Below are 24,876 nucleotides of genomic sequence, written 5' to 3'. Positions count from 1 at the left end.
CATCCAATACATTCGTTTAGGTACAATTAATTTTAGCGACCAGCTTATTAGGTAAGTATAGAACGTATTATATTCCATTGATTTTAAACCAATCATACGTGTTAAATTCAACATAGCGTGCTATTTTCATGCAACAAAAGTAAAACCAGATGAACAATTGGCTGTACCGATCTGTAGTTATATTTTTATAATGGCAAATGCTTGATAATCCGCAAAGTTTCTGTTTGTGTATTTAAGAAAAGATAGCTTAACTGGAAGACAATTAAAAATGTGAGAAATGAATGACAATATAGAACCGCATAACTATTGCTAATTACAGCAAATGAAATAAATTAAGTGACAAAAGAATAACAGAAGTTAAGGCGGCATATGAAAAAATAGATCAGAGTTGAACTAACTAAACATTTAACAAAAACCTCAAACGAAATGCTATAAAATGGAGCCAGCAGATATGCAATGGTCCTGTGTGTAATTGTAATGCTTTTTACAGGCAACTCTACAGAAAACACAGAGCAGCTGAACATAACGGAATTTTTAATACTGGAAAGAGGGGTATGTAACTGAAGAAGAAAAAAACACAACAACATTTGAATTAATACATGTAATATTTAAAGTTGTCTGCCAAATTATTACAAGAATCCACAGTAGTAAGCACATTTAAAACATAATATATTTCCAGCATTATAATATCCGACGTATGTCGACTTGAAGAGAAATGGAATTGGAACCATTCATTACACTGAATAAGGCGATGAAAATGGAAGGAGAAAAAATGATTTTAACGTTATGGCATTAATTACATATGATTGTAGTTTCGAACAGAACAAATATATGACAACTACGAAACCAGAACAAATGCATCACAACATTGTAACCTGAATAAATGCATCACTAAAAGCACTCAGAATAAAAGTTGCATTTATGTACATTCTTAAATATGAAACGCATTTGAATGACCAACTCACTCTTCATCAGCCGCTATCATGTATACATGAAACCAATAGAAACTCTTTGATCATGGGAAAACTATTCAGATTACAATTAGAGAGGAAATAAATAGTATTTACAACAATGAGAAATGAGCCGTTCCAGACATAAACAGTATTTGTAACAATAATAATGGAGCCTTTCCAAGTATAAATAGCATTTGTGACAATGAGAAATGAGTCGTCTAAAGCATAAATAAATAGTATTTACAACAATGAATCGAGTATGATTTCGATAATAAACTTGAACAGTTAAATCAAGGCCCGCCGCAGTGACTTACATTAGCAGTTGGATACTATAAACATATTTGGTTTTGCAGCATCACGTGTACCAGCGGAACATCTTATTGTCGCACATTGTGAATATCCAATATTCTGCGCAACGAGATGTCGTACACTTTAACTGGCAACATGTCTTCTTGATGTAGCTGAGGCTTTTGAAGTTATCTACTTTCAAGGAGCGTGAATTATTTCGCATGATACATTGCATACGATCAACTGAGTCTTCGAGAAAGATATCGTAAGTTGGCACTTACGTTACTAAAAGGAACTTTAAAATAGTACGCTTTGTTTAATTCCTTTTCGAAAGCGCAACAAACATCGTCCCTTACAAATGCCATATCAAATACATTTGTGAAATTACTTAGCTATTCGAAGTTGGTGAGTGTTTATGGTATATAAATTATGGTCTGTGGATGGGTATATATTCAATCATATTGCATCTTAGTGTCCGTCCCTTTAAAAGTAGTGAAATCTCGTAGTCAGCCATTTGTTGGTTAAGCATATTTTAAACAGACAGGCGTACTCAGTTTCAGCAGAACACAACGTTAGTGATAAAGCATCGTACACTGTCAGTTATGTTATATATATATATATATATATATATATATATATATATATATATATATATATATATATATATATATATATATATATATATATCAGAATAGAATTAATCTCGTTTATTTTCCCCACGATCAATGTGTGTTGTAATGACTGAAAAGAATGGGAAAACTCATGGATCAGTAGATTATTATTCGAACCATTATGATGACCTCCCTGGTCTTCACTTGGAATATAAACTGTGAAACTAATAGACCACAGCCTTAGTACTGCATGGCCTCCTCCGCCTGACGATGTAGTTCTGCCTCTTCAGGATTTACTTCACATTTGAGGTTATTATTCGTTGGAAGGACTTGGTTGTATCTAAAGAAAGGTATACATAGAATCAGTTGTCGATTTAAAGTAAAAAGAAAGCATTTTGCAATTTCCTGGATAAAATATACACATATTAAAATATGTTGGAATGTATGTTTTTCAGCATACGTTTGTTATTTAATGTGTCAATGCCTAAAACAACTAGTATAAAAAGCCTGATGGGTATCACTCGCTTCACAATTTTGCATAGTAGGTACATAATGCTCGCATTATTTATCTATACTTCAATAAACGGTAGAAGCTTTTTTAAGGATCTTAAAATTAGCAGTTGAATTAACGTTTGTGCAAAACCCTTTCCATTTACTTTCTTATTTATCAGAAACGTTTCTGATTAGATTTAACTGCAATTTCAAACGAAAAATTCTAACTTATGGCTGAATACATAAATAGTCTGAAATGATACTCTATACAAGAGTCAACTTTCATTTAAAAATAGTTCTCACCTCGTCCAGTCTCCCTTACATATAACCCAAGGCAGAAGATCCACTTTCCAATGTAGCTCTTCAGAGATGTCCGGACTTATTAAGATAGGGGTACCTGCTGCCTTACCACCAGTTACAAGCTTTAGTGAGTCGTCATAGCAACACTGCTGTACTGCCAATGTCTTTGTGCCCTGTCCTAGTTTGGACACAATACAGTACTTTGCCCCTGGTTTGTAGATCAACATATTAGGGGCGCTGAAGTCAATCCAGTTAAACTCTTTCCGCTGGCCGGAATCCCATAGATTCCTGTTCTTTACGTGCTGAAGAGGGTAAAAACACGGGCATGCCGGCAGTTCAGATTTCAACAAGTACTGTGCCACGTGCTTTTTGTTGCAGTCAATCCATTTACCACAATTATCCACTTCTGAAGCGAAAAAGATGAGTTTCTTTCTTCAGGAAAATTGTTTATACCAGAAAATCGTTTTGCAGTTATCGTAAATTGTTACTTATTAGTCCGATAAATCAACCCCTTAAATCTGTGTTGATACTGATGGACGATATGTGGGTCTGATGTCACCTGTTAATTAAAACGTGCAATTTTGCTGCATGCGAATCTTTCCGGAACAAACATGCTTACACTTTAGACACATACCGGTAATTGGTAACAGCCATATCCAGCGCGAAATTCAAAATGGCCACAGGTCAGAGTGTTGTCTATTCCACGTGAATTTACAAGTCACCAAACATTTGATTTATTCCGGAAATATACTGTACATGTCACAAAAGGAACCCTTCAGCCTACTGTAGTCCACAGCCATGAAAAATACCGGTCAGTGTATGAAATGTACACGGTTCTGATTAGCCAAATTTGGCTGCAGAATTTTGCAGGTTTTAATGAGTAAGCTATATCAACCTCTAAACCGCCAATCAATATCATCACGGGTGAGGGGCTAATTTATCGGCCATGTTACTTGTATATCACGTGATCCGAATCAACATTTAAATTATGTTCCACTACACAGATCTGACAACAATTCTTTTACAGATTCAAATATAGTTAGCAGAACTTTTAGGCTGTATACAATATAAAATAAATGTTTCATTCTTTGAAAAGAAACGCAAATTACAAAGAATGCGTGTTGACATCAGGAGGAATGAATGGGACCTATTCAGAATCTTTCTTTTTCTTTTAATCAACGCTAATATTTGTACAGCCTGGCTAAGTCTAAAGATTTTACATCTAAGTATCATTTGAATTACCCGGATCGAGATAATCCTCCTCTATATCTTGAATAGGTGGGACAAATCCGTCTCCTTCCCCCAAGTAGAACTCACTCAGGGAGCTGGTGTCTATAGGGCTTTGAGAACCATCTGTAATGAATGACGAGTAAATGGTTATCAGAACGACTTTTTACAGAACTAACACCCTTAAGCTATGAAGTAATATTAGGGTCTTATAAGTAAGAAATTCCAACAAAGTATCCGTGTGTGTGTGTGTGTGTGTGTGTGTGTGTGTGTGTGTGTGTGTGTGTGTGTGATTTGGACATTTAACATAGTTTTAAAAATTTTACAGTCATATCGCTACGATGTCTGCAGTGTGGCAGTTTATAGTGGCGTCTAGCAATGGAGCATCATGCCGCAGACATGTAGCATGATGCCCCACCCAGTCACATCTTCCTGACACCAGGCCGACCAGTCCTAACACTAACTTCTTAATGCTGAGCGCCTAGTGAGGCAGCTGCTTGGACCATTTTTATAAGTCTTTGATATGACATGGCCGGGATTTGAACGCACGACCTTCCGCATCCGAGGAGGACGATCTAACCACTAGACCACCGGAGCGGTCAAGAAAGTATATGATGTTATCCTTTAAGGAATGCAGCTAGATATGTAATCAATTAAAAAATGCAATTAGATATGTAATCAATTCACCTGAATATGTCAAGAAGCTAGAACAAACTGTAAATAGGTTAACTTCTTTGTTAGATTTTTCAAAGCATTTACAGTTTTAATGAATGTTTGTTGCACTTTTGTGTCCTCTTTAAAAAAAAATTTTTGTTGTTTGTTTTGCATTTTGTTTTCTTAAAGAAAACTCAATATCTGGACATATGAGCAAAGAATATTCGTAATGACTTGTGAGGGTCAATTTTTGCTATCAATAGTACAACCATTCTGCTGGTTATGCTATTCAAAGGTGATGTTTAACGAAGCGTGCGTTTTGAACCCACATTTTGTTCATTGTTTATACTTAACAAGGGCTAAACAATCTAACTTATCAGAATAATTCTAATTATACAGTAGTAGTATTGCAGAAGAGCTTGTATTGAGAATATAGTCGTCACAATGCAGACTAATCGTGAATTGCTTTTCGTTTACCCGGAGGAGGATCCAATGATAAAAGTGTTGCAATAATAACCTGGTCGTAAAGACTGAATGCGGATCTTCATTTTCAATAATAACCGGGATGTAAAGAATGAATGCGGATCTTCATTTTCAATAATAGCTGCTTGTAAAGAATGAATGCGGATCTTCATTTTCAATCATAACCGGGATGTAAAGAAAGAATACGGATCTACATTTTCAATCATAACCTTGTTGTAAAGAATTAATGCGGATTGTCATTTTGAATCATAACCTCGTTGTAAAGAATGAATGGGGCTTCTTCATTTTCAACAATAACCTTGTTGTAAAGAAAGAATGCGGATCTTAATTTTCAATCGTAACCTTCTCGTAAAGAATTAATGAGGATCTTCAGTTTCAGTAATAACCTATTTGTAAAGAATGAATGCGGATCTTTAACTTTTTCCCCAGTGATTTAATTAAAGAGTATGACGTGTTTTACTTTCATATTACCTAGAGAAAGACGTGTAACGGGAATAATATCGGTCAAAAGAGATGCATTTTTCATTATATCTGTCCTTTTTTAAATATATAGCATACAAAAAATGTATAATACCTATTATGTGGGGTTTCAAAAATGTAGGTGTCTCTAGTCGGGTTGCTTAAATTAGTGTAACCTTCATTATGCGTGTAGTGACCACATCCTTGAAATACTGAGTTTTAACAATCGCTCACGTTAGAGAAACAGTGTCATACAAGGTAATCAGTCAGTTATTAACTATTTAACTGATAAGTTGGATTTGTTATCTCTTGTTCGGCATCAACCAAAGCAATTTATATTCGGGTGATTAAAATCATATCGAAGCATTGGCTGAAAGTTACATGACCAGCGTTCATTTTGGACGACCTCTCATCGAATCCTCATCGTTGAGCTTCATTGTACAGATTGATTTTAAAACAGCGTTGTGAATTGATAACGTTGTTTTAAGTGCTGTATTTCACGTAAATATCCTAAACTTACCCTGCCAAGAGACTGTGAGACTTTCATGGACCAAAAATTGAATTCATATATATTCCCAAAAACCACAGATCATAATTAAGTTATTGACTACTTCGACATTCGTAAATTTTTTTGAGAACTTAAGAATTCCTAACGGTTCACGAAATTTCATCTCTTCATAGCTCCAAATTAAAAACCGTTCGCATTTTAAAGGTTTTAAAACGTCCACATAAATCCGACATTGTTGGTTTTCCAGGGATGCGCTGCCTGGCAGAAACTATTGCATCTATATGCGTATAATGCTTGTCTTGTTTACTCATCTATCATTGGTCATTTGATGATTAATATATAAATTTGGCGATAACTTTACTAGCTACAAGGCTTATCAATTACATATAAATAATATAAAAAATCTGTTCTGGTTCAGAACAGATACGATCACCAATTCTATCTTCTGTCCACACGTTTTAACTTGTTCTCCTAAAGCGTTTTGGTTAACCTAATGTACTGATCCATTAACTCCAAGTTTCTTTCTCGGCAGGAGAGTAGATAATGCGAAGTGCTCCAAGTGCGGTGAATGCCATGTGTTTTTCTTTTCTAATTCGGTCCCACTGGGATAAAATGCGACCCCGACCCTGTAAATCAATAATGACAACCATACTATACATTTACTCTGCATTTTGCATGCCTAATTTCAAATCAGTCATATTCTCAGTTCTTCCACTGCATTGTGTTGCTTGTAAAGGGAAACCCATTTGCCATTTTAATGCAATCCCCAAAGTTTTAAGTTTCAGTTGGAGATTGAAATTTTCCTCCAACATTCTTCAACTTAAAATGTAAATTCTCAAGCCTTCCATTTTGTTCTCTTACTATTTCTTTAATGCACATACGCAATGTACCTAGTTGGTCAATTTGTCAACAAAAATTCTGTTTATTATATCCATATATGCATTTTTGTTGCTGTTATTGTTATTTTTATTATTAAATTTATCCACATAATTTTGCTCTTATTCAAGATATCTGTCTAAAAAGAAGTCCTATAAGACTTAAAATGTAAATAGAATATACTGACTGACTCTCTGGACTATTTGATTAATTGATTTTAAATTTAAAACGTGTACGCCATTCGGCCATGTACGTTGGGTTGATGTCCGTATAGCGCACTATTTAGGGCACCCACTGGATATTTTAATGTGTTGTTGTTTTTGTTGTTGTTGTTGCTGTTGTAGGGTTTAAGGCCATTATTCGGCACAAGATAGGCTATGCATGGCGGCCAGTATAAATGGTGGAGGAAGAACCCGGAAAACCATTGAAAGAACCACCGAACCATTAGAAGCTACTGGCAAGCTTTCTCACATACACACATTAGCCGAACCTGAGACTCGAACCCACGCAGACAGAGGTGAGATGCGAATGATCCGTAACGGCGAGCGCTTTAGACCACTCGGCCACTCGGGGTCCCATTTAATGTGTGCACGGCACGCTTCTCAATTATTCATGTCTATGAGAGGCAAATGCGGGGTCGGAAAGGGCGTAGGAGTTCGCATTGACGTCTCTGTAGGGCTCTAAGTGATTCAGGGTTAAAATTTTGATTTTAATTGGCAAAGATACATTGTGTCGTCTCTGTGCACTATGGCTGACCCTGACGTATCAAAATCCCCTCGGACCTCAAAGAAAGCATTTCCCATGAGACATTTCTAGACTAATGATGAGCGAACTTAGAGTCAGATTGTGTTAACTGCAAACATTTCTCCAACTCTTCCATGCAAACCAAAATACATAAAACCTAATGTCTGTAATCAAATTATAGCCCTATATCCGCTTTCCATTCAGTCTCCTTGGTAAGATTTTCTGTGTGCTAGAATTTCCGAAAACGATATATTAAGTGGAAATTACATTGAAAATATTTCGTATAGAGCTGGTTAATTCCAAATTACAATGTAACTACTTAACTTTTAATTACTTTACACCTAATTAAAGAGCTACAAAGTTTCCAACAAATGGCCACATATCTAAAAGGTTTGCTTTAAAGGGAAACTTGCTACCAGTAGTTTATTGTGAGTCTAGAATTACACCATTCCTACCAATAATAGGTTTATTTGTTTCAATTGCTTGCCAGACTGAACTGATGGATGTAACATCTCCCACTGAGCAAGTTAACACCATATTTAACAAGGGTTGCCGCTACAAAATTTATCAGCAAATAAAGAGTATACCCCTCTATCATAACCAAGCAATAATAAAATGTATCAAAGATTTATATACAAATGTATCTAAGACCGAGATAACTACAATACCACCTAAAATATATCAATATAATATCTTTCCGTACTGCATTAATATCTGAGGGTTTAAGTTATATTAGGTTCAGAAAGTGATAAACCAGTTTTTTTTAATGTAGCTTTCTTTTCAATTTTAGAAAGGCATTTTTACTTGGTGTAGAAAGAAACAACACACTTATTGTCAATTTTTTTTTTATATGTCTGTCCATTTAAAGATGATGCCCTTTACCTTTACATAGCTTCATGCAGATCATCGACTCGACTTCTTTACAAGAGGGTCCACACATGCGCACTCGCTCTTGTTGGCCTGACCCGCAAGTAACGCTGCATGGGCTCCACTCAGACCAGGGACCAACTTCATCTGTCGGAGGAAAGTTACAAATGAGATTTTTTGCCTTGATTTTCATTTTAACGGAATGTTTTATTTGCAGTTCTCATTCGAATGAGCGTGTGTTTTAAGCGAGGAAATTATAACAAATTTACCACACTAAAGGACGCAAGGGAATGTAAAATTTAAAGTGAATACAAAACCTTTTCAAATCCCGTACTTTCATGATGTTCTTTTTAAAAAATTTGTTCAATTACTTTTTCTTTCTTTGAAGTTGACTACGTGGTTTGTGGAAGAGTAATCTATAAATCTTGAAATTTTTGCGTAGTTGTCCATATAGATCTCATTTTAGTTGTCAATATAGATGACAATATAGATCTCACTATAGTTGTCAACATAGATGACAATACAGATCTCACTATAGTTGTCAATATAGATGACAATATAGATCTCACTATAGTTGTCAATAGAGATGACAATATAGATCTCATTTTAGTTGTCAATATAGATGACAATACAGATCTCACTATAGTTGTCAATATAGATGACAGTATAGATCTCACTATAGTTGTCAATATAGATGACAATATAGATCTCACTATAGTTGTCATAGATGACAATACAGATCTCACTATAGTTGTCAATATAGATGACAATATAGATCTCACTATAGTTGTCAACATAGATGACAATACAGATCTCACTATAGTTGTCAATATAGATGACAATATAGATCTCACTATAGTTGTCAATATAGATGACAATATAGATCTCACTATAGCTGTCAACATAGATGACAATACAGATTTCACTAGTGTTGTCAATGTAGATGACAATAAAGATTTCACTATAATTGTCAGTTTAGATGACAATATAGATTTCATTATAGTTGTCATTGTAGATGTCTGTAAACTATATTCTTAACTGAGACTCAGTAAAACCTTGAGAGACAAATGTTACAAATTTACGACACGAAAATAAAATCCTTTTGAAAGCAAAAATCACAAATAATAACGTGTTCCATTGAATCAATGTTATATATATTCAACTTTGAATGTTAAAATAGAGAACTTGCTACTTTGAAGATGTGAATTGTTTGATCATGTATCCTAAGGAAAATGTCCTAAGGAAAATGTTATACAGATATGACACAATTATTTCTATGCCTGCTTGTATGAATGGGAGAGACAGAGTCACAGACAGAAATATAGCTTTACCATTTGAGTATATATTTTTTTCCGATTCTTCATTCACCCATGGTCTTCTCTTTTGAACATCAGTGTTACCAGGACCTCCCGATAATTTGTTCTTCCCATCTTTTCCGGGGAGATCGTTCGTTTTATGGTGACCATGATGACGCTTGGAATTCTGGGAGCCTTCGCTGTAGAGGCTGTTCCACGTACCTCCCCCAGAAAGTGCATTGTCGGCTACAGTTTCAAATATCTTTCTTAGTGTTGAAAGACTGATGTTATTAACACCTGGCTCAAATATATACTGATTTCTTCCCTTTCTCTTCCGAATTTTACAGTCCTTGCACTGAGAATATATGTCAATATCTTCATCACTATTTACCTTAAAGACACCATGCCCTGATGCATGGTCTTCTTTGGAATTTTGACGGTTCTTTTTTCTTGTTCTTTGCTTTTTCCGCCTTTTTTTGTTCTTTTGTCTGTGTGAGGGAAGAATGACATTTGTCTCCTTAGATGGCTCTGGGAATGTTGGTTCTATGTCGTACTGTGGAGTCCACGTGTATGTTGTATTCATGGATTCAATCTGAGTTTGAAGAAAGAAGTTGCTATCAATACTTTGAAGCACATGAAAAGGAGATGATGATGATGATGATGATGAAAGGAAGATATAACAGCGAATACTTGACACAAGAAAAAGATCTGAAAGTGCATGTTCTCTCTCTCTCTCTCTCTCTCTCTCTCAACCACTCCGGTGGCCTAGTGGTTAGAGCGTCCGCCTCGGATGCGGGAGGTCGTGGGTTCGACCCCCGGCCGAATCATACCAACGACTTACAAAAATGGTACTAACAGCTGCCTCGCTTGGCGCACAGCATTAAGAGGTTAGTGTTATGACTGGTCGGCCTGGTGTCAGGAAGATGTGACTGGGTGGGGCATCATGCTACATGTCTGCGGCATGATGCTCCATTGCTAGACGCCACTATAAACTGCCACACTGCAGACATCGTAGCGATATGACTGAAAAATTGTTAAAGCTACGTTAAATATCCAGATCATCACACACACTCTCTCTCTCTCTTTATATATAACGACTGTTGGGAATTTGGTGGTATTTAAAACAAGGACAGCGGTACATTTGATAGTACAAAAGACAAGGTCAGTGGGGCATTTGACGGTAAGAAGACAAGGACAGTGAGGCATTTTATGGTACATAAGGCAAGGACAATAGGGCATTTTATGGTGCATAAGACTAGGGTAGTGGGGCATTTGATGGTACATAAGACAAAGACTGTAGGGCATTTGTTGGTACAAAAGACAAGGAAACTGTGGCATTTTACAGTACATAAAACAAGTACAGTGGGACATTTTATGGTACAAAAGACAAGGACAGTGGGGGCATTTTATGGTACAAAAGACAACGACAGTGGGGCCTTTTATGGTACAAAAGACAAGGAAACTGTGGCATTTTACAGTACAGAAGACAAGTACAGTGGGACATTTTATGGTACAAAAGACAAACACATTGAGGCATTTTATGGTACAAAAGACAAGGACAGTGGGGGCATTTTATGATACATAAGACAAGGACAGTGGGGCATTTTTAGGAACATAAAACAAGGACAGTGGGGGCATTTTACGGTACATAAGACAAGGACAGTGGGGCATTTTATGGTACTTAAGACAAGGACAGTGGGGCATTTTATGGTACTTAAGACAAGGACAGCGGGGCATTTTATGATACAAAAAACAAGGACAGTGGGGGCATTTTACGGTACATAAGACAAGGACAGTGCGGCATTTTATGGTACTTAAGACAAGGACAGTGGGGCATTTTATGGTACAAAAGACAAGGACAGTGGAGGCATTTTATGGTACTTAAGTCAAGGACAGTGGGGCATTTTATGGTACTTAAGGCAAGGACAGTGGGGCATTTTATGGTACTTAAGTCAAGGACAGTGGGGCATTTTACGGTACTTAAGAAAAGGAAAGTGGGGCATTTTATGGTAAAAAAAGACAAGGACAGTGGAGCATTTTATGGTACTTAAGACAAGGAAAGAGGGGCATTTTATGGTAAAAAAAGACAAGGACAGTGGGGCATTTTATGGTATATAAGCTAAGGAAAGTGGGGCATGTTATGGTACATAAGACAAGGACAGTGGGGCATTTTATGATACTTAAGACAAGGACAGTGGGGTATTTTATGGTACAAAAGACAAGGACAGTGGGGGCATTTTATGATACATAAGACAAGGACAGTGGGGCATTTTTAGGAACATAAAACAAGGACAGTGGGGGCATTTTACGGTACATAAGACAAGGACAGTGGGGCATTTTATGGTACTTAAGACAAGGACAGTGGGGCATTTTATGGTACTTAAGACAAGGACAGTGGGGCATTTTATGATACAAAAAACAAGGACAGTGGGGGCATTTTATGGTACATAAGACAAGGACAGTGGGGCATTTTATGATACTTAAGATAAGGACAGTGGGGCATTTTATGGTACAAAAGACAAGGACAGTGGAGGCATTTTATGGTACTTAAGTCAAGGACAGTGGGGCATTTTATGGTATTTAAGTCAAGGACAGTGGGGCATTTTATGGCACTTAAGTCAAGGACAGTGGGGCATTTTATGGTACTTAAGAAAAGGAAAGTGGGGCATTTTATGGTAAAAAAAAGACAAGGACAGTGGAGCATTTTACGGTACTTAAGACAAGGAAAGAGGGGCATTTTATGGTAAAAAAAGACAAGGACAGTGGGGCATTTTATGGTATATAAGCTAAGGAAAGTGGGGCATGTTATGGTACATAAGACAAGGACAGTGGGGCATTTTATGATACTTAAGACAAGGACAGTGGGGCATTTTATGGTACATAAGACAAGGACAGTGGGGCATTTTATGGTACTTGCGACAAAGACAGTGGGGCATTTTATGGTACATAAGACAAAGACAGTGGGGCATTTTATCGTACTTAAGTCAAGGACAGTGGGGCATTTTTAGGTACAAAAGACAAGGACAGTGGAGGCATTTTATGGTACAAAAGACAAAGACAGTGGGGCATTTTATGGTACTTAAGTCAAGGACAGTGGGGTATTTTATGGTACTTAAGTCAAGGACAGTGGGGTATTTTATGGTACAAAAGACAAGGACAGTGGAGGCATTTTATAGTACATAAGACAAAGACAGTGGGGCATTTTATGGTACTTAAGTCAAGGACAGTGGGGCATTTCATGGTACTTAAGTCAAGGACAGTGGGGCATTTTATGGTACTTAAGTCAAGGACAGTGGGGTATTTTATGGTACAAAAGACAAGGACACTGGAGGCATTTTATGGTACAAAAGACAAGGACAGTAGGGCATTTTATGGTACTTAAGTCAAGGACAGTGGAGGCATTTTATGGTACAAAAGACAAGGACAGTGGGGCATTTTATGGTACTTAAGAGAAAGACAGTAGGGCATTTTATGGTACATAAGACAAAGACAGTGGGGCATTTCATGGTACATAAGACAAGGACAGTGGGGCATTTTTAGGTGCATAAGACAAGGACAGTGGGGGCATTTTTAGGTACATAAGACAAGGACAGTGGGGCATTTTTAGGTACATAAGACAAGGACAATAGGGCATTTTATGGCACATAAGACAAAGACTGTATAGCATTTGATGGCACATAGACAAAGAGAGTGACGCAATTAACCATACATAAGATAAGGACAGTGGGGCATTTAATGGTACAAAGTCAAGGACATGAGGCATTTTAAGGCACATATGACAAGGACAATATGGCATTGTATATTACATAAGACAAGGACAATATGGCATTGTATATTACATAAGACAAGGACAATATGGCATTGTATATTACATAAGACAAGGACAATATGGCATTTGATGGTACATAAGACAAGGACAATATGGCATTTGATGGTACATAAGACAAGGACAATATGGCATTGTATATTACATAAGACAAGGACAATATGGCATTGTATATTACATAAGACAAGGACAATATGGCATTTGATGGTACATAAGACAAGGACAATATGGCATTGTATATTACATAAGACAAGGACAATATGGCATTTGATGGTACATAAGACAAGGACAATATGGCATTGTATAGTACCTAAGACAAGGACAATATGGCATTTGATGGTACATAAAACAAGGACAGAATGGCAGCTGCATATCTAAAACAATTTACCATGGATTGTTGAGGTTTTAATTCTTGGGACATCTCAAATCTTAGAATATGTAATAAGGCAAGGTAAAACAACAATTCAACATAAGCTCTAATGAGCTTTTAACCGACATTACATTAAATAAATTAGGCATTACAACAACAAACATGATTTGAAGGACATATCAGCAAATCGTAAAACATAAATGCAAATTGGAGATAATACAAAACGCATGGCTTGAGCAATGAGCAACGAAAACACTTTAAGTCGGTGAGTAAAAGTGAATTAATCTGGATAAATTAAAAAACACAATTTAGGTCTTAATGTGAACAAAATAACATTACTGGTGATAATTAAAATTTAAATTAAATACAGAGAACCAAAACATTAGGACTTCTAAAAAAAAGAGTTAACAGCAGGGTACTTGATTCGTGCATAAAATAAGGACAGATATAAGACAAACGCTAACAAAAAATTAGCTGTCATCATGACGGACAGGGTAATTATTTACAGATAATAAATTTACAGTCTTTACCATTCCAGGATAGCATAAATAATCTAAATGAATTAAAGTTATATTGCTCTCTACTGTGTTTACAAAACATATAAAATGATCGAAACATTTGAGGCACCCTTCTAATTTCAAAAGTCTCTGGAGGTATTTCCAAAGTCCAAAGCCTTCGGGGTTTGCATTTTTACCCTAAGTAAGACTTTATGTTAACTGCTTGTGAAATCACCATAAACAAATCTCTGAGTGTCATGCTACCCTAGACACGAGCTAATTACGAACATTTTAGTGATCATGGTGCTCTAGATCCAAACTAATTATAAAGCTAGTGTGGGCGTGATTTGAGATGATAATGCAGGGTGATTTAGACTGGGGGCAGTAGAGTTGAGGTATAAGAAAGTTTAAATCGGATTAGATGTAAAAGATAGAAGTTGTAATATGTTCATCGACTGGTGTATAGATGTGAAATAGCAAACAATGGAATAAAAAGAATAGCAGCGCTGAAATGACAGACTAAGGGATAGGAGTCGAACTTAAGAATTAATGTACGTAAAATTGTCAGCTGAGTCTAGTTAACTTTTGACCAATGCTTTTGAAGAATCGAATTGCAGTCCCTAGCAATTGAACAATTTCTTTTGTTAAGTTCTCACTGAATGTCTTTTTAGCCACAGCCAGGGCTTGAAACTGTTCAATGTTCGCTTTCATTTTGTTCGCACTGAACTAGTCATTCAGAGTGCTGAACTCTATTTTAAGTGTGTCCATTTGAGTGTCAAATTCCGATGAGAAAAATGATAAAGTTTTTTATCAGCACATTTATAAAAAGAGCCATGTTTAATTAAGTAACAAATATCATTGATATAAACATTAAAGAGTCAGTGTAACAGTGAAGTTTTAAGAAACTATTAATGCACGATAACTGAAGTCACTCTTTCGCGGTCAGCGTGACACGTAACAATTAACACTGACGTATAGACTAGGCCCGCGAGCAAGACTGATTTTTTTAAAATTAGAATCCGTTTGGATAATGGTCAGACAGATATATTAACCTGAGGTTAAGCAGTGGAAAACGAAAACGTGGAGACAATCCAGTGACGATTTGTGTCATTTGAAATAATTGTCATAAAACGAGTTTTTCCAGACCAGTTATTAGCATAGGCGGTATAGAGAGAATAATTCCCAACTTCGATGGGCGTGTTAGATTTTTGGCGGTTAGACAAAGTTAATCCTGACTAGCTAAGCTAAATGAGGGAGTGTTTCGCAGACAAATTCAATGTTTTAATTAATTTCCCTCGCGAAATTAGTCAATCTAAGTTTCTACCGTAAGGCAAAAAGTTGGCTCCGGGAAATAATACGTATTTCTCCTTATAAATTGTCCTAGGGACTGTTCTGTGGTAGTTGAGGGACAAGGAAAGAGAGATTCGACTTCGGTGGAAAGTAAGCGAGTCTCGGAAAAGAGAGATTCAACTTCTTTGAAAAGAAGAGTCCCTGAAAGAACAAGATTTGTCTCAATCGCATATAATATAAGTCTGTAATTAATTTTTTCATTCGTTTTAAATTCATACTTTAATTTCCTTGATTTCTGAAGTTAATTGTTTGCATTCATTTGTTTTCAATGTTATATGATTCGTTTATTCGAAGAATGACATACAATATTTCCATGTTCAAATTTACTCGTTTGTTTGTGAAAACAATTTCATGCTGAGAATGTGTAAATTTATATATCTTAAACGATTTGAATCATGCAGGCTAGGGCTTTTTTGTTATTGTGTGGAAATCTTATGCCAATGAAGTGCCAGTTAGCAAGTAATGTAGCTAAGAAAAGACGCGAAATCCATTAATTCATTTGTGTAACTAGGACGTGAGGTCTATCAACCGAGAGTCAATGGTATTAGGTTTTTGAGCCCCTGCCGACCGACACATCGTCCAGTTAGTTATTTATTACACACAGTAGGGAGTACTACTATATACCCAGAAGTCTAGTTGTCATCGTTTCATTTAGGAATGCAGCTAGTGCTAGGGGAAGACATTACTTTATAGTAAATAGGGTCGTATTATAAGCTGCGCCTATATTAGCCTTAATTTCTGTTGAATTACGATAAGACGATATATGACGTAAGAAAAGTGGCGATTATTGTTCGATCCCAGAAGTAAAAACAAGTTTGACAAATATTTAGGTTGCGTACTTATGTATCTATTTTAAAGTCAGTAACATTAGAGGTGCGGGGTTGATTTATAGTCCTAATTTCCACCCCCCGCAAAGCTTTACTCTGTGCCCCCTCCGAATAAAAAATGTGTCTGATGTTAATTTTGCCCAGTTACACCGGGCCCTTGCGCTGGATGCATGGGCGCTTGCTACACCAGTGAACGAAGACGTAGAATAAATATTTTTTTTACAAAAAACAACCACAAACTATTTTTTCAATATACCAGAAGCATGGCAAGTACTAACCGTGGAGAGAGTGCACGTTCATGTAATATGTTAGAGACCTTGAAAAACAAACTGTAACAGTTGTAACGGCTTAAAATCATTAGCGGTATTTAAATATACATTAGCTGTACTCTCTATGATACCGCTGTATTTTAGCGCACATTATCTGTAATTAAACATATATTAGTTGTATTTTCAATATAACAGCTGTACCTAAAAATATACATCAGCTGCTCTGTCAATGTTATGCAAATGATTCTTGTAAACATTTACTTATTCTCTTATTCTCGTACATTTTAAGCTATATATATATATAAGTAATTTTAATTAGAATCAAGAAAAGAAGATTATTTTTCTACAATAGTTATTAGCATTAACGAAGAAAACGAAGATAAAGGCCGATCACACAATCTTGGAACAAATCTCTCTCTCTCTCTCGCTCTTCGTATCTTCTTTTCTTCTATCTTTTTTTCTTACAGTGACACAAGCTTATGGTCTACAACTTCCCACAATTTTGTCTTACTGAAAACTGGTTGAGATACCTTCCAATATTTGCATGTCCAAGGCATCCTACATGTGAATAACACCTTTTAAAAACGTTTGGACATGTGGAACGTTTAAACCACCCTTATCTCTTGAATATATTCGTTCTGTTCTCCTGATATCCTTTATTTCCCAGTACTCCATAAGAAATGATGTAGCGATTTTTGTATCTCTTAGAAACAGATATCACCAGTACATGTATTTGGAATGACCGTGACCGAATAAACTTGAATTCGTACTATCGATGACTTAATTACACTAACTGAACTCATTATTACAAACTTCGGAAGGAAAAAGAAAACTTTGAAAATAAATACACGATAACAGATTTATTTGCGCCGTGGACAAAATCGATTCCATGCCCTATAAACTACTCCAACAATATAACTACTGTTTTCTTACAGTTAAGTTTCGAGCCTGATCATAATGAAAACGTATCGGGTTGTATAGCAAAGACCATTCAATGCCGTGTAACGAAAGTGTTATGTCATTAGAATACTGACGTATCAGCAGTGGCGTCACTCGGGTTGGTGTCACCCAGTGCGGTAGCTCATGGTGTCACCCCCATGGTCCTCATTCCATAACAGACCATACAGAATCCTTAGTAATGTCATTTTGGTGTCACCCCCTCTGATGGTGTCACCCGGTGCAGTCCGCACCCCCCGCTTCCCCCTAGCGACGCCACTGCTGTGCCTGCTAGTCATGTATTTAACTATGATCGGTTATCCGCTTATGAAATCCGACTAGACCGAGCAGTGTGTGCTCTGTAAAATTTGCCGTTTTTCATTTTGGTGTCACCCCTCTGAGATGGTGTCACCCGGTGCGGTCCGCACCCCCCTAGCGACGCCACTGCGTATCAGGTGTATAGCAAAGACCATACAATGCCGTGTAACGAAAGTGTTATGTCATTAGAATACTGACAAATAAGGTTGTATAGCAAAGATCATTCAATGCCGTGTAACGAAAGTGTTATGTCATTAGAATACTGACGTATCAGCAGTGGCGTCACTCGGGTTGGTGTCACCCAGTGCGGTAGCTCATGGTGTCACCCCCATGGTCCTCATTCCATAACAGACCATACAGAATCCTTAGTAATGTCATTTTGGTGTCACCCCCTCTGATGGTGTCACCCGGTGCAGTCCGCACCCCCCGCTTCCCCCTAGCGACGCCACTGCTGTGCCTGCTAGTCATGTATTTAACTATGATCGGTTATCCGCTTATGAAATCCGACTAGACCGAGCAGTGTGTGCTCTGTAAAATTTGCCGTTTTTCATTTTGGTGTCACCCCTCTGAGATGGTGTCACCCGGTGCGGTCCGCACCCCCCTAGCGACGCCACTGCGTATCAGGTGTATAGCAAAGACCATACAATGCCGTGTAACGAAAGTGTTATGTCATTAGAATACTGACGTATCAGGTTGTATAGCAAAGACCATTCAATGCCGTGTAACGAAAGTGTTATGTCATTAGAATACTGACGAATAAGATTGTATAGTAAAGACCACTCAATGTCGTGTAACGAAAGTGTTATGTCATTAGAATACTGACGTATCAGGTTGTATAGTAAAGACCATTCAATGCCGTGTAACGAAAGTGTTATGTCATTAGAATACTGACGAATAAGGTTATATAGTAAAGACCACTCAATGTCGTGTAACGAAAGTGTTATGTCATTAGAATACTGACGTATCAGGTTGTATAGTAAAGACCATTCAATGCCGTGTAACGAAAGTGTTATGTCATTAGAATACTGACGTATCCGGTTGTATAGTAAAGACCATTCAATGCAATACAGCGACAAAGGCTGTTCTTTTAAGATTTTTAAGGAAGATCAATGTTCATCATTTGGAACACAACTAAATATATTGGTGTCCAGAATATATATCCATTTAATAAATGAATCCCCAAAAATGGAAACTGGGAAACTTTTTTTTAAAAATTTCCATTTCAGATTATTAAATGCTTTTTAAACAAAATTTTAAATGAATTAACATGCTTGGAATATTTTCTTCATCCATATTTGTTATTAGATAATATGTTAATCCCGTGTGTTATCCTATATATCTGTGTAACAAATTTAAAATACAAATACAAATAAAAGACTACCTGAGTATCAGTTATAACATCTGTAAAATTGGTTTGATTTTGTTTACAAGAGCAGCAGAAACAATTTTATAGTATAAATTTACAACATCATTTTAGTATCCTTATCGTTACGTCTTGTTTTTGAGGTACTGATCATTTTCTAGACTGCAGGCAAAAACTTAAAGTGTGTAAGAGATAAAAGTGCAGCTCTTTCAAACAGCTAATTGTAGAACGGTCGTGAATACAGTCTGGATCATCTGGAGGGTTTTCTCTTCTTACATTTTAAATCAGTGACACATTCCTGATAGGAGAAGGCATCTCATTCTTCTCATTGGTCTATTTATGAACTGATTTTCGAGGTTGAAGAAAAGTTAGTGTTCTTCAATAAAAGTGGGATTATAGTTTCAGTTAAAGTTATTTTAAATGATATTGCCATTGTCACCTATTAACCTTGCTATATATGTATGTATGTATGCGTGCGTGCGTGCGTGCGTGCGTGCGTATGCATGCATGCATGCATGCATGCATGCATGCATGTATGTATGTATGTATGTATGTATGTATGTATGTATGTTTGATCTCTTAACTTTTGAACGTTTCATTCTTCCATCTATCCTTTTTTCAAAATTTACTCCAATCCTGATTTTGTAGCGTTGAGGGACTCAAGCGTGTTGTTATCTACATTTAAGTCTAGTTCTTCATCTTTTTATAACAAAAACCAATTCTTCCTCATGTACTGACTGTATATTTTGTAATTACCTCATTATGAATTTTAATATCTTCCTAAAAGCTGATCATTTATCGTAAATTTAATTGTATTAGGATCCAAAGACTCACTGATTTGTCCTGTGTTGTATTTCATGATTGTTTCATTGATACGTGTCTATATATTCATAACAAAGTATTTGATGTTCTAGCAAAGAATTCTGTTTCCATGCGAATTCACTCGAATTTCAATGTTCTTCAGTCCTGATAAATTAAGGAAAAGGAATTCGCTATCATTTGGGCTATAGGATTGTATGCCAAATGATTGTGTGTTTCTAAAATAATAAACTGTGGTACTCTAAAGTCATCGACTATAATAATGATAGAGAGTTTTGATATCTGAATAACTGTTACTGTAGTTTCCACCTTTTTGTCTTGCTTCTATTTCACTCTTCGTTGTTTCAAATTGTGCTTATTTTCAGGTATATCCATCACTCGTAGTTATTTGGGACAACGACAGATGTTTATATTGTGCGGACGCAGAATGTGTCCCCGTAAAATGGAGAGAGGCAAACAAGTAACATGTAAGACGCACATATAATTTTGAAAGAATTTTCGTCCTCTGATTTCTTATAAAACGTTGCCTTTATTTTTTTCTAATAATTATAAAGGTTAATAGCTTTTTATCTCTAGCTGAATGATACAATTTTAAAAAAATTGCAGCTAATGCCCCTAGAATCATGAAACATTTATTAAAGCAAAAGAACTCTTTCCAATAATCACTTGGTCACTTCATGGAAAGAAGCAGATTTCTTGGAAGGGCCTGAGACTCTATTGTGCGAAAATAAGTTCCCTGGAATTAAAGATAAGATAATTTCTTCCTTTTAATGATGAGTGATATTGTACATCGATAATAAGAATTTTAAATTAGCTGCCGTGGTGGACATTTTGGATGTCAGATTGGCATTATTCTTATATAGGAGAAAGTATACATCATTAGAAGGCTGTTGGTCATAACCCCATATCATAATGCTCGTTCATTCAGGCGACACAATTTTACAGTCGTCATGGCAACCATATTAGATGTACTGGTACCATTTTCATCAAGAAAACCCCATGTTAGTTTGCTTTTCTTTGGGTGAAATTGATATAACAATATTTTCAAAATAGCCACCATAGTTTCCATATTGATTTCTAGACTTTTACACTTTGGACCAAGCAGACACCACATAATCTCTTTCAGATTAAAACTCCATGTGAAAATGACTTTCCATTTAAGATGAGCAGTAAACACAAGATTTTCAAGTTAGCCACATATTGGAAATCAGATTGGCACCATTGTAGTTTAGGATCAATAGCACATTATTAGAAGTCTTTTAATGAAAAGGTTATGCTGATATGACTATTCATTCAGGAGAAGCAGTAAAAACAAGATTTTCAAGCTAACCACTATGACAGCCATATTGGAAGTCAGATCGACTCCATTTTAATAATAATAATAATAATAATAATAATAATAACAATTTGGACTTAGTACAACACCTAATCTTGAGAAGGTCTACGTGCGATACAATAGTAGATAACATATAAAAACATATATCACAACAAGATTACATAAACAAACACCATGAAATTACGAAGCAAAAACATTCTGACAATAGTTAAGGAAGTAAACATTATTAAGTCTTTAAGTCTGTTCTTGTAGTGGAAATATACGAGTTTTAAGAGCATTCTTAAATGAGACTGCAGTGTCCTTGTATCTAAGATACATGTGCAATTCGTTCCACGTAGCTATGGCCCCTTTACGCAAAATAACGTTGTCTGTATGACTTTGTTTTAACAGTAGGAACAATGAAAATGAACAATGAAAAGAGGAGCGTAAGTTTCTAGATCAAAAATACACCTGGGTACCAACTAGACATCATAAGACGTCTTTGTGTTGATATGTCAATATTTTAAGCAGGAATAACGATAACGAGATAACAATATTTTTTAGATGGCTGCCATTTCGGCCATATTGAATGTCAGATCAGCCACAAAAAAGATTGCGACCAACTAGACGTCATACGAAGTCTTTTAGCGAAAACTCCATGTTGACCTGATCATCCATTCAGGAGGAGTATCAATAACAAGATTTTCAAGATGGTTGTTGTAGCGGCCATATTAGATGTTAGATTGGAACCAGTTAGATTTAGATCCAACTATACATTATAGGAAATAATTTAGTTAGAACCCGATGTTGATATAACCGTTCATTTCAGGAGAAGTCATCACAAAGATTTTCAAAATGGCGATTCTCGAAGCATTTTATGACCATTAGCTTGTGCAAAGGACGGACGACCAGTAGAGCTATAAAAAGAAAACAAATCTTATCGTATTGTGCAAATAATAATAATAATAATAATAATAATAATAATAATAATATATCACGACCCACTTGAATTAAAACAATCACAAGTCCAAAATCGTGAAACGTATTTCCTATAAGAATGATGCCTGCAATCAGACTGAATATAACAATATTGTTAAAAAAATTCAAGTTCTATTAAAATGTCACAAAATGAGATATATAGATTCCAAAAGTTAATTGGCATCAAAGTAGAACACGCCTATTTAGGGATAAATTTGACGCATCGTTTGCGGTCTTCAAAGCAACTTGCTTCCATCTGAAACAAAGTATTAAAGATCAAGATTCCAGAGCTGAAGGGACGGATTAATGGAAACTGTGGAACTGTTTTTCGAACAAAGAGCAGATAAAGATGTTTCTATAAAGACACATTTTGGCCATTCGCGATTGAGAAACATTCTCTTGGTAAAAGAGTAATCAGCAAAGATTATCAAACTTGATGTGCGGCAATATACAAAGCAAATACACCATTTATCCGAAACCATGTCATATCATACTGCACCTGCAGATCAGGGTCTATGTTGCTTTGTTCTACTGATTACTCCTAACAAACTGCACTGACCCAGATCTGCCGGCGCATTATGCGACGGCAGATAAAGGTATGTGCAGTTTGCAGTTGGACTCGTCTTATAGGGGTTTATATACGGTAAGCAATTAATACAAAAGAGCAGCATTGCCTTTGTAGACAACAACAGATGTATGCAAGAAAAACCAAGCATTCTGGGTAGCAACCTGTTCATACTTCAGGCACTAAGCTGCATCATTGTAAAGCGGTGTTCGCGTGTGTGGTCGCGAATTTGAGAGAAATGGCTTACTGTATGTAATTCAGCCTTATCGGCTGGTGTCTGAATTTTCTACAGGGAAGCATGCTGGTATAAAAATGAGTCGGCAGTTTAAGCTACAGGTCAATGTCACAAACTATTCTTGCTACTGGTATACGGTCATTTAAAAAATAATACGGAACATCAAACAGAACGATGTACCATTGTTATTATCTCCAGCTTTTCTTCATGGTAAACACAAATCTGTTTCATCTTCAAGAACCAAGAATAGAATATCTCTTTAAGTTGAAACTATCAATTCGTTGCGAATGCATCATTCCTAAACTGAATATTGAAATATTTGTACAAAAAAGAGAATTATAAGAAACCCATGCAGAGCCAGAGAACACGATATTCTCAACACTCTTATCGTAACTCTCATCGTTTGGGCGTAATGAAAAAATAATAACAAAAAAATAATACTAATCTGGATTGACTGCAAAATGACTGCCAGTACAAAATATTACTTCGAATAAAAACATGCATGGACTACATTTGTTCTTCATCTTTACCCCCGAGGGACGTTTGTAAATAAATATAGGAAGAAGACATGAAGAAATAACAGAATGAGACGGACTAGACTGCGTAAACCTGTCAACATCTGCACGTAGAAAATTGCCGTTTTATCGAGTTCGCAACTACCAGTAAAGTAGTTTGCGTGGCTCAATCAATTAAATTAAAGAGAAAAAAAAAACGTTTGTTTATGAATTGTTTACAGCAAGATTTTTATAACAAAAATAAAATCTAAAACCGTATAATTTTACTTTCAAAACAATAGACTCCCGGTGAAAAAATAGCCCAGAACAACTCATAAACCAACTATATAAAGTTATAACCGGCCCAGATAGAATATATCATGGGATGGTGTCTGGGGTAGGCTAATTTATATTTCCGTGTATATTATAGGGTATCCAAGACTCTTCTCCCCTGGCCAGATTATACCCCGCCTTTTTTGCCGCTTGTAAATGGTATAACGTGGTTTTTTTTTATAACACTAAGCCTATTGGTTTCTTACTTGTATCTGGATGAGTATAGCTTCTTCCATTATTAATTGCTGTTCCTCTCCAAGAAATATGGCTTTTTAAATTGTGTTTTATATCAAGAATTGGCTTTAGTCATAGTAATGACTTAATTCAGCAAGGTGTTCTGGAAAGCCACCTGAAGAGAATGGAATCCACGAAGCAAATGAGTCTCTACATTTAACTGCATTTAACAGAGGGGCAATGTGTACATATATTAGCGTTGTATATGGATGATCCGTTCTATAATCGAATACTAAACTTTTGCATGTCTACAGAGAGAAAGTATCCACAATACACAAAAGTGACGTGGTTCTATATTTGTGGCATGTGTCCAACCACATTAGCATAGTTAGCATCACTGTGCCTGTCTTGTAGGGAAAGACAGGCTTTAGTGCTAGGGCGTGGCTGTCT

At 36.2% G+C, this 24,876-nt stretch overlaps 1 protein-coding gene across 1 annotated transcript in view; it reads right to left on the bottom strand.

The window, feature by feature from the left end:
- Positions 1-586: 586 nt before the first annotated feature.
- The window catches only part of LOC149804423 (isthmin-like), a 50,938-nt gene continuing 26,648 nt past the window's right edge, over positions 587-24,876 (bottom strand). Inside the window, exons 3-7 of the mRNA XM_089940184.1 lie at positions 9,794-10,349; positions 8,478-8,609; positions 3,887-3,997; positions 2,648-3,050; positions 587-2,192 (exon numbers count right to left, since the gene is read on the bottom strand). Coding sequence (XP_089796310.1) covers positions 2,093-2,192; positions 2,648-3,050; positions 3,887-3,997; positions 8,478-8,609; positions 9,794-10,349 — 1,302 coding nt within the window. The 3' untranslated portion in view covers positions 587-2,092. The remainder of the gene's footprint in view (positions 2,193-2,647; positions 3,051-3,886; positions 3,998-8,477; positions 8,610-9,793; positions 10,350-24,876) is intronic.

This window comes from Sinohyriopsis cumingii, chromosome 2 (genome assembly GCF_028554795.1).
Source record: "Sinohyriopsis cumingii isolate HCF-2022 chromosome 2, ASM2855479v2, whole genome shotgun sequence".
In the NCBI taxonomy this organism is placed as follows: domain Eukaryota; kingdom Metazoa; phylum Mollusca; class Bivalvia; order Unionida; family Unionidae; genus Sinohyriopsis; species Sinohyriopsis cumingii.
The sequence above is the reverse complement of the archived record's forward strand: the minus strand, read 5'-3'. Positions and strand labels throughout refer to the sequence as shown.